General features: G+C 42.1%; 1 protein-coding gene across 4 annotated transcripts in view; it reads left to right on the top strand.

Moving 5' to 3' along the window:
• PCCA (propionyl-CoA carboxylase subunit alpha) overlaps positions 1-23341 on the top strand; it is a 358591-nt gene that overhangs the window by 109795 nt on the left and 225455 nt on the right. For all 4 annotated transcript variants that reach the window (XR_010302383.1, XM_064143822.1, XM_064143820.1 and 1 more), the window contains exon 12: positions 12214-12364. Coding sequence is in view for 3 of the 4 variants with exons in the window: in XM_064143822.1 (XP_063999892.1) it covers positions 12214-12364 (151 nt within the window). In the remaining variant the exon portion in view is untranslated. The remainder of the gene's footprint in view (positions 1-12213; positions 12365-23341) is intronic.

The raw sequence follows: 23341 nt of genomic DNA, 5'->3' as shown, positions 1-23341 counted from the left end.
CCAGTAACTCAAAACCACAAAATGATCTTAATCCCACCGATTTCTAATGGAGCTGAAATACATTGCTGCTGTGCAAGGTATGATCTTGCTGTGTTTTCTGTTGCATGGCATTCATTAGAGAATATTTGTAGGCATAAAAAGGCAGAAGGAAATTCTGCTTTGAGAAACCCAGCCATAAGTATATCACTGCCTGTGGGAGTGCCTAGTGTAACACGTTTCACCAGCTGGGATGGTTTTGGCATTATTTTGTAGCACAAACCTATGTGATACAGCAATTTAGGCTGTGGAGGAAAACCACAGCACTATAAGGAGGTTTATTCAGAAGCAGCATATGAATTCATGTTGAATTGTAATTGTGGAACTGGCTCATTTTAGGACCTAGATTTTTAAATTAAAACCCCCAAAGTTTTAAGGATGCAAACCCAGTAATAAATGCTTAAATAACTTTTATTGCTTCCTGGTAGTGCTTGTGAATTTATTGGAAGCCTTATAACCTAAGATCTTAACACATTTCTGTTTGTAAGGTGTGAATAGGTCATGACACAATGTGTATGTGCATATATGTATACCTAAGCACTTAAGAGGGGAAAATCTGTTGCCTCAGGAATACACATAAGGTGCTGCCTGCCACTACTGCTTGCTGTGGACATGTAAAGGGAGTGATGTCTTTCTCTCACCACTCAACTATGGTCGAAGTGTTTTCTTTCATCAGAAGTGTCAGCCTTTCAGCTTTCTTGGGCTTCTCTGTTGGAGGTGCCAGTAAGTTATCCCCCTCTATAACGCTACAAAAATGTATGAACAGGTTGATAGCTTCCGAAATTTGGCATGAAAATTCTTCTTGTTGAATGTTTTAGACTCTGCCAGACATCTGTTGATAGCTTTGGAAGCCTCATCTGCCTTACAGCCACTTTCAGCTGGCTCCAGAATCCATTTATTGGCAAAGGGTTACAAGACCTGTGCAACTAAGCAAGGCACTACCCTCAGTGAGACACCTCAGAGACCATAAAGTTAGGCATTACTGTGAATGCTGTTTCAGTTAGTCTCATTGATAAATGACTCCTTGAAGCACTTTCATCTTGTATGCCTGGATGGAGGAAACATACTGTCCCTTTTTTCCCCTGTTATAGATAGAAACCTGAGAGACAGGGATACTAGGGACTAAAGTATTTCTTTGTCTTTTGTACACGTCAGTGTTTTTGACTCTGGCCTCTGCTCAAGTTTCTTTGATTCACTTTTGTCCTATGACAGTTTTCTGTAGTATCTAGTTTAAGAGGTTGTTGAGAGCCTTTTGACTTCAAGAATCATGTCTGATTTTCTTAAAGCTAAGCCTGTAGCTTTTGAACTTATCTTTATGGGGTCATTTTGTGTTTGAATCCCCAGTTTTCCTAGGGAAGTTCAGTTTCCTGTAAAAAAAACAACTCTCTTTTGAGGAGGGAAGGCTCTTCAGTTCACACCCTCATGAGGCTGCAGTATTCAGGGAAGCCCTGATACTTGGTGTGGTAAACACTTCAGTTTCAAAGAGGAAACCAACAAGCTTTCCTTATACCCTTTAACAGTCATTTGACCTACAGTCTTTTGGGAAGCAGAGACCATAAGACATGTTTGATCATCATTGATGTTTTTACTTACTGGTGGGCAAAATAAGTGCTTTTCAAAACCTCTAATTTCTTTGCTTCTAGCCTCATAATTTTTTGAAAGATGCTTTTTGGCTTCTCATTTTACCACAGATGCTGAAATTTTAACCCATCAGTGCATTTAATCTGTTACTCCTCAGTTCAGTTTGTGTTCTTCCTTTGCCCACTTTTGTTTTCAAAGAAAGTTAGAATCACGGAATCATAGAATGAGTCAGGGTTGGAAGGGACCACAAGGATCATCTAGTTCCAGCTCCTGCCAAAGCTGCTATGAGAGGATGTGGTTGTGTTTTCCTGTCTGCTAGAGTGATTACTAAGAGATTCTTCCCTATGTGGAGAAACAAGGCCCATAGGCTTATCAGAAAATCCATTGATCCTTTAGGATCAATCAAAAGGAAGTGGATCAGTGGAAAGAAAACCTATGGGAGTCTTAGCTGACTTCCTAGTGGATAATTTGAGCTCTGGTGAGAGTAGCTGTTCTAGCTAACCATTTCAGAAAGGGCTGAAGGAATATCCAGCTGTTCAGAGGCACTTGGCTATCTGCTATTTGATGCCTGAAGTTAAGGTTTTGGAGCACTGTTACAGAGAAGAGTCACAAAGGCCCTTCTACTCACTCTGGTCACCCAGTACTATCATTTGCTGTAGCAGTCAAAGAGATTGAACACTTGACCCTCCAATGGAGTATAATTTAGGATCATAGAATTATTTTACAATGGGAAAAGGTGCTTAAGGTCATCTAGTCCAACTGTAGGCCTAACACTGCCAAGTCCCTAAACACCACGTATACATGCCTTCTAAATGCCTCCAGAGATGGTGACTTGACCACTTCTCTGGGCACCTGTTGCAATGCTTAACAACTCTTTCAGTCAATAAATGCTTGCTAATATCCAATCTAGAGCTCCATTGGTGCAACTTGAGGCCATTTGCTTTTGATACTTCTTTTTTTATAATTTTGTGCAGGTTGGAAGAGACCTCCAAGATCATCCAGTTTCAACCTAGCACCCAGCCCTGTCCAATCAACTAGACCATGGCACTAAGTGCCTCAGCCAGGCTTTTCTTGAGCACCTCCAGGGATGGTGACTCCACCACCTCCCTGGGCAGCCCATTCCAATGCCAATCACTCTCTCTGCCAACAACTTCCTCCTAACATCCAGCCTAGACCTCCCCCACCACAACTTGAGACTGTGTCTCCTTGTTCTATTGCTGGTTGCCAAAGAGAAGAGACCAACCTCCACCTGGCTACAACCTCCCTTCATGTAGTTGTAGACAGCAATGAGGTCTGCCCTGAGCCTCCTCTTCTCCAGGCTGAACACCCCCAGCTCCCTCAGCCTCTCCTCATAGGGTTTGTGTTCCAGACCCCTCACCAGCTTTGCTGCCCTTCTCTGGGCACGTTCCAGCACCTTAACATCTCTTTTGAATTGAGGAGTCCAGAAATATTCCAGGTTAGCTACCAAGGTGCTGCCTGAAACCACCAACAATTTCAATGAATGTGTATAGACAAGAACTTAGCAGAATTGTGTGGTATTAAGCCATATTCTATGTCCTATCTCTCCTTAGAGTTTTGCTCTAGATAAGTATATTGGACATTACATTTCCTACTACTGAGTTTAGAAATCCTTGAAGGATTTGAGGTTAAGAGAAAGGATGAGCTTGTTCTATTTGTGACTGTGCACATGGTTTATAGTTGGGCACAGTTCAGTTGTGGGGGTACAAATATGTTCACAAGTACTTTAGCATGTTTATGTGTACAGTGTGGTAGTACATAGTGGGTATCTCAAAGGAGAAGGTTTTTTTTCATAGGCAAGTAATTTCTTTTTAATGCATCTGTTTGCCTAACTGTTTCCTAAGAGCAAGTAAACTGACATTGACATGTAGAAAATTAAGGTATCTTTTGCTCTCTGTGTAGTGGCATCTTCAGAGGAAGAGTACATGTTTTCTATTGTCACCTTATATCTGAGTAAAGGTGGTGGAGATATTTTGGGAAGAATATGATGAACTAGAAGAGAATAGGAAACATCTTGCCTGTGTGGTTAAACTCTCTGGGTGTAGAAACAATGGCACAAACCAAATGTATTGTCTTTGATCAATTTTACAATGGCTTGAAGAAAAGCATGGAATGTCAAGTTTGACCTTGTTTTTTCTTTTTGGTGCTTTTATCTTGTGAATCTTTTTTATTTTTCAGCCTTCATCCTACCATAGAAGTTATTTGGTAGAAAGAAAACAGATGTATGTGTGAGAAAGGGATTTGAAGTCAGGTGTGAAACACTGTTTTCAAGTGATGTCTAACCAGATTGGAGAAGAATTGTTTCAGTTGTAAAAGGTGCTTTGTTAAAGAAGGGAGAAACAATGTATAGAAAAGGTAAAGCAGCAGAAGGGAATAGAACTTTGGTTAATTAACCTAGCAGACTGCAGGGGTGATCCTGTCATTTCAGTGCATCAAGCTTTACCACATGGCAGAGATCAAGTTTAGCAGTGTGACACCTCTGTTCCTGCCTTTGGCTACAGCAGGAGGTGAACAGTGAGATCTCAGACCTAAATTTAACAAACACAGGGAAGACACCACTGTAATAAAGGGAAGTAACTGTCTTTCATCTGTGTGTGGTGTAATAACGTTGATTTCTAGAAATAGAGCATGAAGCCAATGTTGAAAAGATTCTGCTCTTCATAAGCCACTCATTGACCTTTTGCGATCAAAGCCCTGCAGAAACGCCAAACAGAATAAGAATTGCTATGAAACTCTTCTACATCACCAGTGCCTATTTCTGCTAGGGATGACACAGTTATGAATATATGTTTGTCCCTTAGATCCTAGTGTAGGATTTGATAGATTTCTTGGGATCTTTCTTTTCCTTTTTAGGTCTTCGAGCAAATCCTGGATGAGGCACTTGGTGCCATGGTCTAGTTGACTGGCTAGGGCTGGGTGCTAGGTTGGACTGGATGATCTTGGAGGTCTCTTCCAACCTGGTTGATTCTATGATTCTATGACTCAGTCAGTCCTGCTATTTGCCAAGAAAGAAACCTAAGTTCTGAAAATGCCTGGCCTACCATCCATGGGAATCAGCCTGTGTGGGTGCTGGAAGGGTGAAGGTACTAAGTATCACTTTTCACTTGAAGAAGAGGATTGCATTGTCTCCAGTTTGCCCAGATAATTCCTCACGTTTTGTGTCTGGTCAAATATGGCTTGTTGTGGCAGAAATTTGTGCTGGAACATGTCCAGAGAAGGGCAACAAAGCCGGTGAGGGGCCTGGAGCACAAATCCTATGAGGAGAGGTTGAGGGAGCTGGGCCTGTTTAGCCTGGAGAAGAGGAGGCTCAGGGGTGATCTTATTACTGTCTACAACTACCTGAAGGGGCATTGTAGCCAGGTGGGGGGTAGCCTCTTCTCCCAGGCAACCAGCAATAGAACAAGGGGACACAGTCTCAAGTTGTGCCAGGGTAGGTATAGGCTGGATATTACGAAGAAGTTCTTCCCAGAGAGAGTGATTTCCCATTGGAATGGGCTGCCCAGGGAGGTGGTGGAGGCACCGTCCCTGGGGGTCTTCAAGCAAAGCCTGGCTGAGGCACTTAGTGCCATGGTCTAGTTGATTGGATAGGGCTGGGTGCTAGGTTGGACTGGCTGATCTTGGAGGTCTCTTCCAACCTGGTTGATTCTATGATTCTATGATTCTAAATCTCTAGCTCTCCTGTGAATTCAGGTCTCACTGAAAAACTTCATAGGAAGTACTGAAAGATCAATCCTGACTCAGTGCCAGGTTCTTGTCAATGGTGCCCAGTGACAGAACAAGGGTCAATAACAGGCACAAATGAAAGCCCAGGAAGCTCTATCTGAACAGGAGGAGAAACATGTTCAGTGTGAGGGTGCCCTGGAGCAGGCTGCCCAGAAACGTTGTGGAGTCTCCTTCTCTGGGTAGATTCTAACCCTACCTGGACGTTGTGATCCTGGCAAGCTGCTATGGGTGCTCCTGCTTTAGCAGGGAGGTTGGACTAGATGATTCCAGAGGTCACTTCCAACCTATCCCATTCTATGATTCTGTCTGAGTGCAGTCCTGGGCCCCAGGACTTCACTGACTTTGACAGGGCTACTTCAGATACATGAAGACTCCTGATTGCTTCTTTGCAGAATTAGGAACCACTGTTGAAAACACCTCAAGAAATAAGTAACATTTGCTATTCTAGATTTAAACAGTAATGTAGAGGTAAGGTAAAAGCAACTTCCTTATTCTCTTACAAAAGTACTTTCAAATGGTAGGTGAGTTACATGCCTAGTTTAAGTCACCAGAGAAATGTTGTAAGCATATTTGTAAGCTCATATAAGATGGACAGCTACATGTTGTCTTTCACTGAAGATTGATGTATCAGGGTGAGAGGCAAGCCTTTTCACAGCTTTGATGGACAACCACAGAAATTTCTCTGTCTTTAAATTCACAGTCTGCATAAGTCAATCAAAACCTGAATTTTCAGTACAGAGGATTTTTTACAAGCAGAATATGTATTTTTGTGAGTCTTCTGATTCTTTTGACCTGTGGAAATGTGTGATGGTTTGGGGGTTACCCCGCCCCCCCACACTTTTGAATTTGCCCCAGCTAACTCAGACGGACCCTGGGAATATAGATGAAGCAATTTATTTACAGCTAGCAGAATTTACAAGCAGCTATTTACAATATATACAGTTATATACAATTATATACAGAAATATACAAAGGATAAACAATACAAAAGCACAACTCCCCTCCCAGAAACCTGAGTCCCCAGGAGGGGCTCTCAAACCACCCCAACACCTCCCCCCGGCCCTCTCAACCTTACCCCAGTTCTCAGGAAGAAAAGAGGTGCAGCCAAGAGGTTAGGGAGCAAGGTTAGTAGGAGCAGGGTTAATGAGATGTGACCAGGTCTAAGGCAAAAGCAAGAGAGAGAGACAAAATGGAGAAGAAGTCTTTCTTCTTCCCAGAGTTCTCAGCGTGACTGTGAGAGAAGTAGACACAATTGTTTTTCATTTCACTGCCCGTTATCTAGTTCTTCTACCAAAACATTCCAGCTTGCTTCAAACTAGCACAATCCACCCCTGTCTACTTCGCTCAGAGTATCGCTGAGAATTATCTAATCTAATCTAAACCAATATTTACACTAAAACAATATATACAAGTTCAGTTCACACTTCAATCAGATGTAGGTGATTCAAAAGCTCAGAACAGGGACTCCCAGGTGATATTGGGTTCGTGCTCACGTACTGTAGATTCTCTCAGTGTTGGGCGCCGATGTTACCTAAAACAGAAAACTCCTAACAGCTTGAATTTAAACTCTCTCAGCTAAGGTTAGATTTCTCTGTGGAATACACTGGATTTCACCATTCTCCTGCATTACCCAGTATGTATGACCAGGACCCTCAGCAGAAACCACCCCTCGGACAGGTTTCCCTTCGCCCGAAGGAGAAAATACCCAAACAGTTTTCCCTAACAGATTCTTTTCATGTACAACAGGAACTTTATCACCGTCTACTGTTTGGACCAAATCTGATTGTGCAGGTCCTGCTCTGTTTACTGAACCTCTACTATTTACCAACCAGGTAGCTTCTGCTAAATGTTTGTCCCAGTTTTTCAGAGTTCCACCCCCCATGGCTTTTAGGGTGGTTTTCAGTAAACCATTGTAACGCTCAATCTTCCCTGAAGCTGGTGCATAGTAGGGTATGTGATAGATCCATTCAATACCATGCTCTTTGGCCCAGTTTTTCACAAGATTGTTCTTGAAATGAGTGCCATTGTCTGACTCAATTCTTTCTGGAGTTCCATGTCTCCACAAGATCTGTCTCTCCAAACCAACAATGGTGTTACGTGCAGTAGCATGTGGAACTGGATAGGTTTCCAACCATCCAGTACTGGCTTCTACCATTGTTAGCACATACTGCTTGCCAGAACGAGATCGAGGTAAAGTGATGTAGTCAATCTGCCAGGCTTCACCATACTTGTACTTTGACCATCTCTCACCATACCATAAGGGCTTGATTCGCTTAGCCTGCTTAATAGCAGCACAAATGTCACAGTCATAGATGACTTGGGTGATAGCATCCATGGACAAGTCAATTGACCTATCGCGAGCCCATCGGTATGTTCCATCTCTGCCTTGATGTCCAGATGAGTCATGGGCCCACCGAGCTAAGAACAGCTCACCTCGGTGTTTCCAATCAAGGTCAATGTCAAGATCAGAGTTGGTATCAACTTGAGCAATCTTAGCAGCTTGGTCTGCCTTCTGGTTATGTTGATGTTCCTCAGTTGCTCTGCTCTTAGGCATGTGTGCATCTACGTGCCGCACCTTCACTGGAATTCTCTCCAGCCGTGCATCAATGTCCTGCCATAGATCAGCACACCAAATAGGCTTTCCTTTCCTCTGCCAACCATTCTTCTTCCAGTCCTTCAGCCAACCCCATAGAGCATTGGCTACCATCCACGAGTCGGTGTAGAGGTAAAGGATAGGCCAATTCTCACGTTCAGCCACATCAAGAGCAAGTTGAACAGCTTTTACCTCAGCAAACTGACTGGATTCTCCTTCGCCATCTTTTGTTTCGGTAACTCTCCTGGTTGGACTCCAAACTGCTGACTTCCATCTTCGCTTGTTCCCAACAAGACGACAGGAACCATCTGTGAACAAAGCATAGTTCTTTTCCTGATCAGAGAGATCACCATAGGGAGGAGCTTCCTCAGCATGAGTTATTTTCTCCTCTAGAGGTTTGGAACAGTCTGTACCTTCCGGCCAGTTGGTGATCACCTCCACTAGACCAGGTCGGTCAAGATTACCCATTCGTGCTCGTTGGGTTATCAAAGCCATCCATTTAGACCAGGTTGCATCTGTGGCATGATGTGGTGATGAACCTTTGCCCTTGAACATCCAGTTAAGAACTGGCAGTCTAGGAGCTAAAAGCAATTGTGACTCAGTTCCAATCACTTCAGAAGCTGCTTTCACTCCTTCATAGGCTGCTAGAATCTCTTTCTCTGTTGCAGTGTAATTTGTCTCTGAACCTCTGTAACAACGTCCCCAGAAACCAAGTGGACGTCCACGTGTCTCATTTGGAGCTCTCTGCCAAAGACTCCAAGTTGGACCATTGTCACTGGCAGCCGTGTACAGAATGTTTTTAATGTCTGGACCAGATCTCACAGGACCCAAGCCCACTGCATGGACTACTTCTCGTTTGATCTGATCAAAGGCTGCTTGTTGTTCAGGTCCCCACTCGAAATTGTTTCTCTTACGAGTCACATCATGCAGAGGTTTGACAATCTCATTAGGATTTGGACTGACTGGGCTAGCGTTACTAGCACTAGTAGCATTAGCATTAGTGGGATTGTTTGCCTGTCCTCCTGGGATGCCTGCCAACCCTGATGTGTTTTCATTTTTGCTAGGGACATTCTGATTTTGGGTCCCTGCCTGTCCTCCTGAGGCTCCTGCTGAACTCTGCCTATTATCATTATTGTTTACGTTAGTGGCGGGTACACTGGCCGTGTTCCCAGCACTTGGAGAAGGAGGGGCAGAGGCTGGCAAGGGGGAAGCCGATAACTGTGTTCCCTTGTTTTGCTGTGAAAGAGACTGCTTCTGAGACACAGAATTTTTCCTAGCTCTTACAGAAGCTGGTTTTGAATTTTTCACCAATAATGTCAAAATTAATATGAATATCAAAATCATGAGGCAAATATTAAAAATTGTGAGAAGAAAAACAGTTTTACACGAGCATGTCCCTATACAAACAGTTGGAATTCCTGTCTTAGGCTGAATAACTCTCATTAGAGCCATATTTAAAGCAGAATTTCCATTGATTGTCACATTATTGACCAGAGCTCCTGTAATATCCTTGGTAATATTCTCAGAGATATTAAAACCAGCATAACCAAGAATGAAATCACCCCAGCTCCAGAACATATCTGAAACCTTAGCTTTAGCCTTATTATAAGCCAGATCAATGAAATAAGCAACAATTTGACCTTTTAACCAACTAAATACCAAGAAAACAAAACCAGACCAGAGCAATGCACCAACCAAATACAATAGCTGCTTGATTAGCTTCATCTTAATTCCCAGAGCTAATTTCCAGTCACTGAAATATCTAGCCCCACGTTGGGAAAGCCAATTAAAAATGTGATGGTTTGGGGGTTACCCCGCCCCCCCACACTTTTGAATTTGCCCCAGCTAACTCAGACGGACCCTGGGAATATAGATGAAGCAATTTATTTACAGCTAGCAGAATTTACAAGCAGCTATTTACAATATATACAGTTATATACAATTATATACAGAAATATACAAAGGATAAACAATACAAAAGCACAACTCCCCTCCCAGAAACCTGAGTCCCCAGGAGGGGCTCTCAAACCACCCCAACACCTCCCCCCGGCCCTCTCAACCTTACCCCAGTTCTCAGGAAGAAAAGAGGTGCAGCCAAGAGGTTAGGGAGCAAGGTTAGTAGGAGCAGGGTTAATGAGATGTGACCAGGTCTAAGGCAAAAGCAAGAGAGAGAGACAAAATGGAGAAGAAGTCTTTCTTCTTCCCAGAGTTCTCAGCGTGACTGTGAGAGAAGTAGACACAATTGTTTTTCATTTCACTGCCCATTATCTAGTTCTTCTACCAAAACATTCCAGCTTGCTTCAAACTAGCACAAAATGGCATGTTGCTCTCCTAGAATGAGATGGTGAATATGGGAAGTGTTCACAATGGCTCCCAAAGTGGTAGCTGAGCTGTTCTTTGGGTGCCTTTGAGTATGATCAGGATTTGTGGACAGGAATGAATTACAATTAACAAACAATGAGCTCCTGGCAAAGCTGGCAGCTCATGGCTTGGACAGATTCACTCTGACATGGGTCAAGAACTGGCTGGAAGGCAGAGCCCAGAGAGTAGTGGTGAATGGTGCCACATCCAGTTGGCAGCTGTCACTAGTGGTGTTCCACAAAGATCAGTGCTGGGCCCAGTTCTGGTCAAAATCTTTATTGATGATCTGGACGAGGGGATTGAGTCCAGCATCAGTAAGTTTGCAGATGACACCAAGCTGGGAGCAGGTGTGGAGCTGTTGGAAGGTAGAAGAGCCCTACAGAGTGACCTTGGCAGGCTGGGTGGGTGTGCACAAGCCAATGGGATGAGATTTAACAAAGCCAAGTGCAGAGTTCTGTACTTTGGCCACAACAACCCCAAGCAGCACTACAGGCTGGGGACAGAGTGGCTGGAGAGCAGCCAGGAAGAAAGAGACCTAAGGGTACTGGTAGATAGTAGCTGAAGATGAGGCAGCAGTGTGCCCAGGTGGCCAAGAGAGCCAATGGCATCCTGGCCTGGATCAGGAACAGTGTGGCCAGTAGGACAAGGGAGGTTATTCTGCCCCTGTACTCAGCACTGGTCAGGCCACACCTTGAGTACTGTGTCCAGTTCTGGGCTCCTCAATTCAAGAGAGATGTTGAGGTGCTGGAACATGTCCAGAGAAGGGCAACAAAGCTGGTGGGGGGCCTGGAACACAAAGCCCTATGAGGAGAGGCTGAGGGAGCTGGGGTCCTGGAGAAGCCTGGAGAAGAGGAGGCTCAGTGGGGACCTCATTGCTGTCTACAACTACCTGATGGGAGGCTGTAGCCAGGTGGGGGTTGGCCTCTTCTCCCAGGCAAGCAGTAACAGAACAAGGGGACACAGTCTCAGGTTGTGCCAGGGGAGGTCTAGGCTGGATGTTAGGAGGAAGTTGTTGGCAGAGAGAGTGATTGGCATTGGAATGGGCTGCCCAGGGAGGTGGTGGAGTCACTGTCCCTGGAGGTGTTCAAAAAAGCCTGACTGAGGCACTTAGTGCCATGGTCTAGTTGACTGCATAGAGCTGGGTGGTTAAGTTGGTCTGAATGTTCTTGGAGGTCTCTTCCAACCTGTTTGACTCTATGGTTCTATGAACATGGATAACCAGTCATCAGCTTAAAAATAAAGCTGAGAGAGGAAATACAGAAGATTAAGGTTTACTTGATGATAGTATTGACAATGTTTTAGTTTGAAATTATGAATACCTTTAGTTTCTTAATTACAGTCTTATTTAAGAAGCTCAGACACATATTTCATTAATTTCCCAAACTTCTTTATTGCACAGAACACCAATGAAATGGCCACACTGTTTTAATTCAGAGTCAGGAAACAAATTCCTCTCAGACCCCCTGTCTTGTATTGTGGCATTCATATTTCTAGTGGATGGATTGCTTTTTTTAAGTTACTTTTTTCTTTTTTTTTCCCCCAATGGGTATGCCTTCTAAAATATTATGGATCTGTATGCATTTATTCTCATTTAACTTGCATTATTATAGATTTCAGTGATTGAAAGTGTTGCACTCTGTTATTTTATGTTTTAGAGAATGCTGTTATTTATCTTGATTTTCCTTTACATGAGCAGTGATAACAAAGCATACAGAGTATCTATTTAGGAGCAGTGTAAAGGTAAAGGCATACATGTGGCAATTTTGACATGTTATCATAACTTAAATGATGATGCTATGCTTCCTCTTTCGGTGGTAGTTCAAGCAGAAGATGAAATTATTGAATTATTATTGTTTTTCTTAATTTTTAACTAAAGAAGAGGCCTTGTTTCTATGTTGTAGCACTTTCCTAGACCCTGAAACTCGAAGAGCGATGGGAGAACAAGCAGTAGCTCTTGCCAAAGCAGTAAAATATTCCTCTGCTGGAACAGTAGAATTCCTTGTGGACTCCAGTAAGAATTTCTACTTCTTGGAAATGAATACTAGACTTCAGGTAAGAAAAACAGCTCTTCATATTCAGAAAAGTGTTATTTGTAAAAACAGAACATAACCTCTTACCATACTTAGGGGTCTGCTCCTGCAAAGACTTAAACATAACTAACTTGACGCGTGCGAGCACTTAACCACTGAACTTAAAAGACCTACTCACTTAAATAAGTCTGTTCATACAAGGCTTTGCAGCAGTAAGCCTTTGCACAGCACTCGAGTAAGTGTTTGGAGCTTTTGCTCTTTGTTACACTTGACCTAAAGACCTTGCAAGAGGTCACTGTTAAGTGCCACTGTGAGTTCACAGTAAGTGGCTAGCCACTGTGCTCTGATGCTTTTCCCTGCTGGTCCTTGAAGTTCCTTTTTTATTTTTTGTGCTTTGATGATCACTTGCTGAGTTTCTCTAGAAGGGTAATTAAAACTATATGCATACATCAGCAACAGAAGCACTAGCAATCTGCATGGGATTCAAATTGTGATTGGAGCACAACTGTGTAAAAAGCGTGCTGACATGATGTAGGCTTTTTGTAGCAATTCGTAGTCAGTAGCAGATGTTAAAATTTGTGCTGCAAATGAATGGACAAACAGTGTTTTATGGACCCCCCCCACTCTTATTTGACTGTTCTAATGCATTTCTGGCCATAATCTAAGAAAAGAAGTGTGGATATCATTCTTGAAGACAGGGAGAGAGTTCAGCTCCATTGGTTTTATCTTCCTTTTTGCACTTTGTTAAACACCAGAAAGACTGGAATGTGGAATGAAGCAACACTGTGATTAGCTTCTTATTCTTCTAGCTACATTTCATTAGGGTTGTGTGCTGCCTGCCACTTGTAGATGTGAGCAGTGATAAAGAGATCTTTGCATGACTTTGTATAATGGTTGGGTAAATTTATGCTTTGGATAAAGAAGTGAGAGAGGATTTTGGCGGGGGCGGAGTTTGCAAACTTCCATTGTCTCAGAGGAAGACTGTGGGTAAAATTAATCATATAATCATAAAATCAACCAGGTTGGAAGAGACCTCCAAGATCAGCCAGTCCAACCTAACACCTAGCCCTGTCCAATCAACTAGACCATGGCACTGAATGCCTCATCCAGGCTTTTCTTGAACACCTCCAGGGATGGTGACTCCACCACCTCCCTGGGCAGCCCATTCCAATGCCAATCACTCTCTCTGCCAACAACTTCCTCCTAACATCCAGCCTATACCTCCCCTGGCACAACTTGAGACTGTGTCCCCTTGTTCTGTTACTGCTTGCCTGGGAGAAGAGGCCAACCCCCACCTGGCTACAGCCTCCCTTCAGGTAGTTGTAGACAGCAATGAGGTCCCCACTGAGCCTCCTCTTCTCCAGGCTTCTCCAGGACCCCAGCTCCCTCAGCCTCTCCTCATAGGGTTTGTGCTCCAGGCCCCTCACCAGCTTTGTTGCCCTTCTCTGGACACATTCCAGTACCTCAACCTCTCCCTTGAATTGAGAAGCCCAGAACTGAACACAGTACTCAAGGTGTGGCCTGACCAGTGCTGAGTGCAGGGACAGAATATCCTCCCTTGTCCTACTGGCCACACTGTTCCTGATGCAGGCCAGGATGCCATTGGCTCTCTTGGCCACCTGGGCACACTGCAGTCTTTCCTTGCAGGGCCAGTAGTGTTTTTGGATTAGTTGTAATAGTTACACGTCGCATGCTTTTGCTCGGAGATTGCTAGGTGCAGTCTGGTCTGCCTTATATTGTGCTACAGAGGGTGAGGATTAATGGCAATATACAGTTCATTAAAATATTATGAAGACTTTCTATTTGGTCATATTTTCTTACACTTTTCCCAACTGGTTATTTTTTGAGAGAACACTTCTCAGTGACTTTGCACATTCTTGTTTACATTGGAGAAAACTATTTTATAGGTCTCTGTGTAGCCCACCAGAAGTTCAAAACCATTTCTTTAGGTTGTATATGATTGTCCACCAGGTCCTAAATGGAATTAGCAGTGAGGTGTTCTTTGGATTGGTTTTTCTTGCAATTTGTGGTTTTTTTTTTTTAAGGTGGTGTCTTTGCTGCATTGTTGTCTCTTCCCTCTGCAATGCGGTTGTGAGTGAAATCTCAAATGTCAAACTTGCTTAGTTGTAGAGATCTCTCTCTATGCACTGAGAAAACTTTCACAATTCCACCTTTAAGGACTTTAAATACTTCTTCTGAAATACAACCTAAGCAATTTGGCAGTCCTCCATAATAGCAGACTCATTCCAACTCTTAAAGAAATTTACTAATCTTAAATTACTGCACTTGTGTAGGTATTCTCTGTTTACTCCAGTTTGACTGTGTATTATCTTTAATTAGCACTACATCTTGAAGCTACACAGTAGCAGTTTTCTCTGATTCTTCCCCAGGCCTACCCAACTGACCTATCACTTCTCCCAGGTGTCAGGCTTTACTTTCTGTTCAGCTAACAGTTACACAACTAACATCTCCTTGCTCCATTCTATTAAGAGCTAACCATAGAAACTCTAAGCTTTTCCAGATTGAACTTCAAAACTAGGGGAGTCTCTAGGTATGTGCTAGTTTGAAGCAGGGTAGAATGTTTTGGTGAGAAGAACTAGATCACAGGCTGTGAAAGGAAAACAATGGTGATGTCTGCTCCCCTCAGAGTCTTGCGGAAGAAGAAAGGAAAACTTTAGATAACACTCTCGCCATTTTGTCTCACTCTGGCTGGGCTTTGACTGAACTGCATCTCCTTAACCTCACCTTCCATTTGGACTAACTCACCTTTGCTTCATAACCTCTTGGCTGAACCTCCATTCTTCTTTAGGACTGGGGTAAGGTTGAGAGGGGCAGGGGGAAGGTGAGGGGTGGTTGAGAGCCCCTCCTGGGGACTCAGGTTTCTGGGAGGGGAGTTGTGTTTTCTGTATTATTTTTTACCTTGTCTATTTCTGTCTATAACTGTCTATACTGTAAATATCTGCTTGTATATTGTGCCAGCTGTAAATAAATAGCTTCACTCATATTCCCAGAGCCAACTGAGTCTAGTCTGGGTAACTTCTAAAGTGTGGGGGGGCAGGGAACACTCAAACCATCACAACTTGTATTCAACCTTTTCCTTTTCCATCTCCTGACTGTGAACAGTGGCTAACAGGCTCACTTGCCATGTTTTTGCTGAACACTCCACAGTTGGAAGAACATTGCTAAGTGATGGATGTCTGATCCATAGATGGTTCTCTGACGGCCTTTGTCAGTGTGCATACCAGACACAGCTACCTGTTGCTGTCATCTGAACATGTCTACTAAATTATGCAATTTCCTGTGTCTGTTTTAACATTTCAGCTTTCTCTAACTGGATCACCGTAGCCTTTTTACTTTAGATGCAGACTTCAGAATACATCAAACTAACTAAACCATGTTCAGTCCTTTGCATTGCTGCTGATTTCTCCCCTCCTTCTCTTTGGGGTGTCTGTCAGATATCTTCTAGTGTGTGTTGCAAATTATTTGGCAGTAATGGAGAGTTGTATTATTATTTGGATGTCTTTTTGGGGAACTCTTTGGGAATGTACTGTTCCTGCTGTATAGTTTTGCAAAAAAGTCTGAGTAGTACCTTACAGGAAGTTTACATTTTCTTTACTTTCTGTGTTAAGTGTTGCTGCAATACAAAGTTTGAAAGTGAAAAAGTCATTGAATTGGCTCCATTGTGTCTCTTGTACACTACACAAATCTGTTGCAGATGTTGCACTCCCAAGTGATTTCAGATGGAATGATTTGTTCTTTGCTGTTGGAAATGTTCTTTTTGTTGTATCTGCTGCTCTGCCTTCTTTCAGAGGCTTGCTGTCCACAACTACCTGAAGGGGGATTGTAGCCAGGTGGGGGTTGGTCTCTTCTGCCAGGCAACCAGCAGCAGAACAAGGGGACACAGTCTCAAGCTGTGCCAGGGGAGGTCTAGGCTGGATGTTAGGAGAAAGTTCTTCCTAGAGGGATGATTTGCCATTGGAATGGGCTGCCCAGGGAGGTGGTGGAGTTGCCATCTCTGGAGGTGTTCAAGAAAAGCCTGGATGAGGCACTTAGTGCCATGGTCTAGTTGACTGGCTAGGTCTGGGTGCTAGGTTGGACTGGCTGATCTTGGAGGTCCTTTCCAACCTGGTTGATTCTATGATATAATTGCCTAGCAAAAGTAGGTATTTTTGCTTTTCACAAGATAAAATGGGTACGTCTGCCCTAGTACCTGCAATAGTACTCTGTGCATTGTCACTTAGGGCACTTTTAGAGTAATTTTTAGGCAGCTACCTCTGTTAGGATTGCTGGGATAGAACAGATGGTTAGTATTGGATTTTTCAGAGCACTGTACTTTGTTACTTAGTTGTTAGCAGCCTAATCAGAGGCAATGGTAGTCCAAAATAGCCCAATAAGAGCTTTGAAATAATTACACTGTTTCTTACTGCTTAGAATGATAGTCTTTTGGACTTCCAAGTTGTGTCATCATCTCCTTATCACACTATCATCACAAGTACTTGGTTTCACCAGAAGAGCATTGTTGTGTTTTCACTGGAAGACTAGAAATGTTCCTCTGACTCTGTATGAATAGAGTCCACAAGTTATATATATATATGTATATAATCTATTAACATACAGGTGTGCAGCATGGCTAAGCTTCTTACATGTGAATCAACTGGTGGCAGCACAAGGAAAATACATGATACTCTAGAAGTTTGGTGCCTTGAAATGAGAAGCATCTCTCACAGTATCACACAGTATCACCAAGGTTGGAAGAGACCTCATAGATCATCAAGTCCAACCCTTTACCACAGAGCTCATTGTCTTGAAGGGAAAAGTGCAATGAGCCATGTGAAGAAAGGACTTATTCTGAATACTGTTTGTACATCTCAGATGTCTCAGATCTAACCTTCTGCTTTCCTCACGCATTGTGTGATTTAAACAAGGGAGCAAACCTCTCCTCCTAAAACATGACCAAATTTGCTTAGAGTAATCTAATAGAAAAGAGCATTGACGTGAAGTGTATTCAGCATGGAGAAATTGAGAAGCAGAGTAATTTGACTATCAGTGTCTTTTCTCCTTATGTGACAGTTTGAATATTTTTGTCATAACTTCTTAGGGAATAGAAAATTGCTTCTGTAGAGTACACTGTAAGAGATATAGGCTCGAGGTGAGGAGAAAGTTCTTCACTGAGAGAGTCGTTGGACACTGGAATGGGCTGCCCGGGGAGGTGGTGGAGTCGCCATCCCTGGAGCTGTTCAAGGCAGGATTGGACGTGGCACTTGGTGCCATGGTCTAGCCTTGAGCTCTGTGGTAAAGGGTTGGACTTGGTGATCTCTGAGGTCTCTTCCAACCCTGATGATACTGTGATACTGTGATATATTGAAAGCAAATGACATATCAGTATGTTTATATTTTACACTTAATTGTAGTGACAGTGTTCATCTAAACGTTTTCAAGTTGTTAAAAAGTAACGTGATTTGAAGGCATAAAGAGTATGTAAATAACCTCCCATACACCCATAAAATGTTACCCAGTGCTTAGATTTTTGTTCATCCCCTCCCCAGTGTTTCAGAAAATTTTACTGACCTCTGGAAAATGTATTCCAGAGCTTTGTACAGAATGGGCTGTGCCTCCTCTAAAAGACAGAGGAAGAATTTTTGTATGTGTCCTATTTCTTTCTGCTTCTCTTTTTCGTCTTTGTCTACTCATGAAAGTATAAAACACATGGCTGAGAAACGTCCAGAAGTAGAAATGCTGTTGGTGATTGTCTGGAGCTCCACTTCTTAAGGACTCCTGGTTCCAACAGTCTCTTAATGGTATCTGTATTCTGTTGCACATCATTAGGCAGCACCTGCTGCACGTTTGCTCAGTGAAGGAGAGAAGTGCTGCAGAGTATTGCAGCTGCAGTATATAAACAGTGGCAGCAAAATGAGGAGAGCAAAGTGATGAGCTGAGTCTGCCAGCTAAAACCACAGAGGGGTGGTGACTTTGGTATCTGTAGCAGACCCATGGGACAGCAAGCAGGTGTTGTGCTGCCTTGGTGTGCGTAGCTGCCTGGAGGGTGAGTTGTGAGAGGTGGGCAGGAGTATGAGAGCTGTGAAAGGGGCTGTCAGGAGTTAGAAGGGTAGATGTATACAGAGTCTGAATGGCAGGATTTCAAAGTAAAGTCTCAAGTGACTGTTTCTGCTGTTTGCAGAGACTCTTCATATTTCTTAATACTGGAATCTTGTTTTACTGTGACACTTTGCTTCAGTCATTTTAAATAGGCTAACGAACAGTGTCAGATGGTAAAGACTTTCAATTGCTGCTAACCTGGGCTGAATTTGAACTACTGACCTAAAGGTGAAAGGTCTCTTATCCCATTACCAATCCCCTAAGCCCACCAGAATCCATTCTGCACACAGTTTATACCAGCTGTTCACGGCCATTTTTAGAACCCAAAGAAAAGGTGATTTTGCTGCCAAACAACACTTCTTCACACAAGAGGGTCAGCCGACAACAGTTAACCAGATTTTTGCCACATTCTTGCCTCCTAATGCAACTTCCATTATGTAGCTACTGGTTGTCTGCTTTTCAGGCTTCCCAAAAGAACTACAGAAAAGCATTGCTAATTGTTGTTGACAGAAGAGAACGACATTGTTTGTGTAAGTCATTGAATCTGAAAGATGCCATTAGCGGTGCTGCCAGAGCATGGAGTGATATCTTAGAGACAACATTGCCACTAACTATCATAGAATATTATTTTTAAAAGTAGAGGAAAAAAAGGAGGCCTCTCTGCATTTTTAACAAGCAGAGAAAGAAAAGCTCATTCTTCAAAGGGTACATTAGTTCCTTTCCTTTGGTGAATAGTGATGTAAAGAAAACTCAAGAATGGCTGCAGTGTGACCAAAGCTACCTCGAAGTACTCTGAGAGAGGGCTTTAATACTGCTGCTCTATATGGTGAAAGAATGAATTGCATCTTTAGGAAAGAAAAGTGGGGGGGTTTGTGGATGCAAGTTGCTTTGTTTTCTTACATGGAGTGTGTATGTGTTGAATTAGTGAACTGAGAGTTTCTTATTCTTGAAGTGCAGTATGTTAACTGAGATGCCATGTTGAAATTGTCAACTAAATAACTTGCTGATATGAAGTGGGTGCTGTTTGTTTACAGCACAGAAAACACAGATTCAATATTCATAGGCTATATAAATGATTTCTTGCCTGTGACTGTCCAGCACCATCATTCTTACAAATTAAAAGTGAGAAAAGTGATTCAGTGTTTATTGGAAGATAACTTCCCTTGAGGAAGTAGATTAAATGTTTTTTTGCAAAGTTATTATATGCTATGATTAAAAAATTAGTTGTTAATAATGTATGCTCATTGTTTTTTGTTTCTGCACATCTTACTTAGGAAACAATGAATGAAGTCTACTTGGGAATCTTAGCTGATGGAAACTTCTGTTGTTGGAAATGTGTTACTTCATTTTGTGGGCACAGACCAGTAAATCAGAAAATAATTGGCAATGCAGTGTGTGTGTGTGTGTGTGTGTATGTACATGTTTATATATATATATATACACACTGTGTCTGTAGAAAAGGACAACATAGGAGACTGCCTGTTATAAATTTCTGCATAGTTTCTATTCATGCTATATAACCTTTGTCTGTTCTCCAAGAGTCTATTTGAAAATCTGTTTTTCACTATGTGCTCCCAAACCCCATATACATGTGAACTATTTTGCAGAGAGAAGTGTAACCTCAGAGTGCTTCTGCTCATAGTAATCAGGAAGCTGGCATGCCTGAAGAGCAGAACATGTGTGCACCTCTGTGAATGTTCAGTTCTCTGAAATAGAAACCAGGCTTACTGAAGTGAAGGGGGTTGAGGAGCATCTGTAAGTCAGTGGGTTTGGGTCAATTGATACTGGATTTGGCTGCAGCAGAAAAGCCTGTGGGACTCCAGGTGAATCATGTTTCCTGGAAACTGAGGCGTGTGTTGAAAGTTAGTTTTGAGATTATTTATCTGAATGTAAAGGAGTATATGACACCAGCTAGGGACCTACAGTAGTAGGGGTGACACAGACTATAGTTGTAAGTCTACTGAAGTTTAGATTTTCTTGGCTGCTGTGATCTGCTTGAATGCTGCAACTGGTGTGTGAGTAACTTGATGCTTTATGCACACAGGGGCAGGAGGGCAATCTGTGAGAGTATCCAAGAAGTGTTTGCTATTAGATCTGAGTACCTTGATGGTCTTGAGAAAAATGTGTCCTGAAGTTATTCCCCTGAACATAAGGGCAGAGTCATTGCTAATTTAACTCTTAGCTCAAATAGTTCTTAAACACTGACTGGTTTTGTATCTCTGGATGAACCCAAGTATGGCAAAGCTTTAAGGTCATTGACGGTCACAGAATATGGGGGAAAATTAGCAGTACTGTTCTGAGGACACGAGCTAACCAAACTCTTATGTTGGCAGGTTCTCCCTGTGCTTTTGTACTGGGTTCATCATCAGTAAACTGGGACTTAGTTCCTGTTTTCTTACAGGCTTTGCCACTAACGTCTCTTGTTGTATAAGCTGGAAAAGGCTAGGGAAGCAAAACCACTTGTAATGCTCACAGGGAATCTGATTGCTGCAAGATGTCTGAAGAAGGGTAGATCTGGTGTGAAGGGGAAGCCCTTTGTCTTTACTACATTTAGATGTTGCTAGCCATAACAGGCATGGCTTTGTGGACTAGAAAGCAAGAGTATACATGGCGTTTTACAGATAAGGAGGTGTGTGGCTCACAGAGCGGGAAGTAAGGCTTCTTAAAGAAGTAATGTATCATACTTTAATGTATTAAAGTGATGACTTCAAAAATGTTTGTGACCAGTATTCAGTCATTGGTATAAAAAAAGGAACTGGTGATACTTTTGTGAGCAGATTGAGAGTGATTGCAGATCAATTTTTCTGCTTGCCTTGTTGAGAGTGAGGTGCAGCTGCCTTGGTGTAGCTATGACTTGTAGACTGCTTGCTGCAGACATGTCTGGTTTTGCCCTCTGCATTAAAGACTGAGATAATGTGTGAGTTTGCCACTATGACATAACCATGCCAGCACTGGCTCTTGCCTTATTGTCTGTGGCTTCACTGGCAAGATCTTAGCTCAGGTGGCTATGAAATTTGGCATGGCCCAATGGTAAGAGTTGATCAGTTGAGTGACATTCAGCTGTAATTGTGAGCCTACTTGTGGTCATCTCTAAAAAAATTTAGTCTTTGACTTCACAGCCAAAAATTGTAGCTAAATGCTGTTGATGGAGAAGTATGACATAAACTTAATAGAAAAAAATAACAATAGGCAGGCTAAACAAGAGTGCCACATGAACCAGAAGGCTGAAAAGTAAGAAGAATTAATATTTGAAGCCTAGCTTTTCATAATGATTTAAAATAGTTCCAACAGTCAGCATATTCTGATAGCAGTAACAACTACCGTAGAGCTTTCATAAGTAGGGAATGATGATGTCTCTGTTTTCTTTTTTTTTTTGGGGAAGGAAAGAAGGAGATGGGTCTAATTTCTTTGCTTCTCCTACTGCTTAGTCTTCCTCGCTCTGTGAAAAATCAGAGCTTTGATTTCAGATCCTGCATTTGTTTCTCTGTGGGTGGATTTCTACACCTCCAAAACCTCATTGCGGGGTGCTTGTTGAACCAGGATATGGCATTACTGCTTTAGTAGTGTCCTTTTGTACTGTACACTGAAGCATATTATGTATAGTGCTAAAAATACCCCCTCCTGTCTTTTCCTTGCCACAAGAAAATTGCAAATACTAAACCAAGCCCAGTTTGAGCTGTGCACCTACTGAAAGGTTAAGCTTATAAATAAGCTAACTAGACTTTCAAGATTAAATTATTTTCTACCCCAGTTTAATCATCTAATGGTCTTAATGTGTATAAAAATACATTTGAAATGTATCTGGTACCCCAAAATCAGTTATAGGATTGATACTGTCGACATTATGCCTAAACAGCTCTAGTTGATGCACAGTCCTGGAAGAAAGCAGAACAACTTCTCCTCACCCCAAGGAAAAAAAAATCCTCGGCACATCTTCTGAATGCTGTTTTGTGTGCAGACACAAAGGGAGTATTTTGAAGAAACAGAAGAAAATATTGACCAAGTCAAAGATCTCTATTGAAGAATGGATTAAATAAATGTTTATGAGTCTTAAGAACCAAACAACAACAATATTTTTCTTTCCAGAAACATTCCATCCTATTTTGATCATCAACAATAAAGCCCAAAACAATGAAGCTATTGAATCTGGAATGCCAATTGCTATCCAAGAAAAATGACGATATAAGTAGATAATGCCAATGTCTTTGCTGGGGGAAAAAAAAAAAGGAATAAAAAAAGCAATATTGTGCTTTAATTATCTGGAATGGTAGAATTACAAACATGTTCTAAACTTGAAGGTAGTTTTTTTTAAACCTAAATTGCAAAAGAAGAGAATAAGCTTTGTTGTCCAAATATGAATGTGTGATAAATAACAATTAAAACGTAGGGAATTTTATTAGAAACTTCAGGTCTTAATAGAAACTGAATTACTTGAATTTAATACTGCAGGATAGTCACCAAGATGTTTCATAAATTGCCCAAATACTGTTATTAAGCTTGACGTGCTGGCGAATATAATGTGTTAGGTAGAATCAAGATTGAATCCCAAAGGTACATCCTTAAACTGTATAATCAGATTCCCATTTCAGTGTCACTTTTATCCTTCAAAGAATAGATGCTTGTTTCTGTGATGATTTGTCATTAAAATTATGTCAAAACGTCTTAAAATGTTGTTGCAACTCTAAACAAACTCACAGCACACACAGGGCTAATTATGGATGCCATCTGTTTATTTTTACAAGGCTTTTTCTCTTAAAGACCGAAGCATCTTCTTGTTCTGATAAACCCCAAGATTATGATAGCGACTAAATGTTTTCCTTAATACTAGTGTGCTCGAAGGAAGAAAGACAAATGGTTTGGTCACTGACTGTTTTCTGTGTCACAAAATATATATGGTCCAGCA

Source organism: Pogoniulus pusillus, chromosome 5 (assembly GCF_015220805.1).
Source record: "Pogoniulus pusillus isolate bPogPus1 chromosome 5, bPogPus1.pri, whole genome shotgun sequence".
Classification (NCBI taxonomy): Eukaryota; Metazoa; Chordata; class Aves; order Piciformes; family Lybiidae; genus Pogoniulus; species Pogoniulus pusillus.
This window is presented reverse-complemented; position numbering and strand designations above follow the sequence as displayed.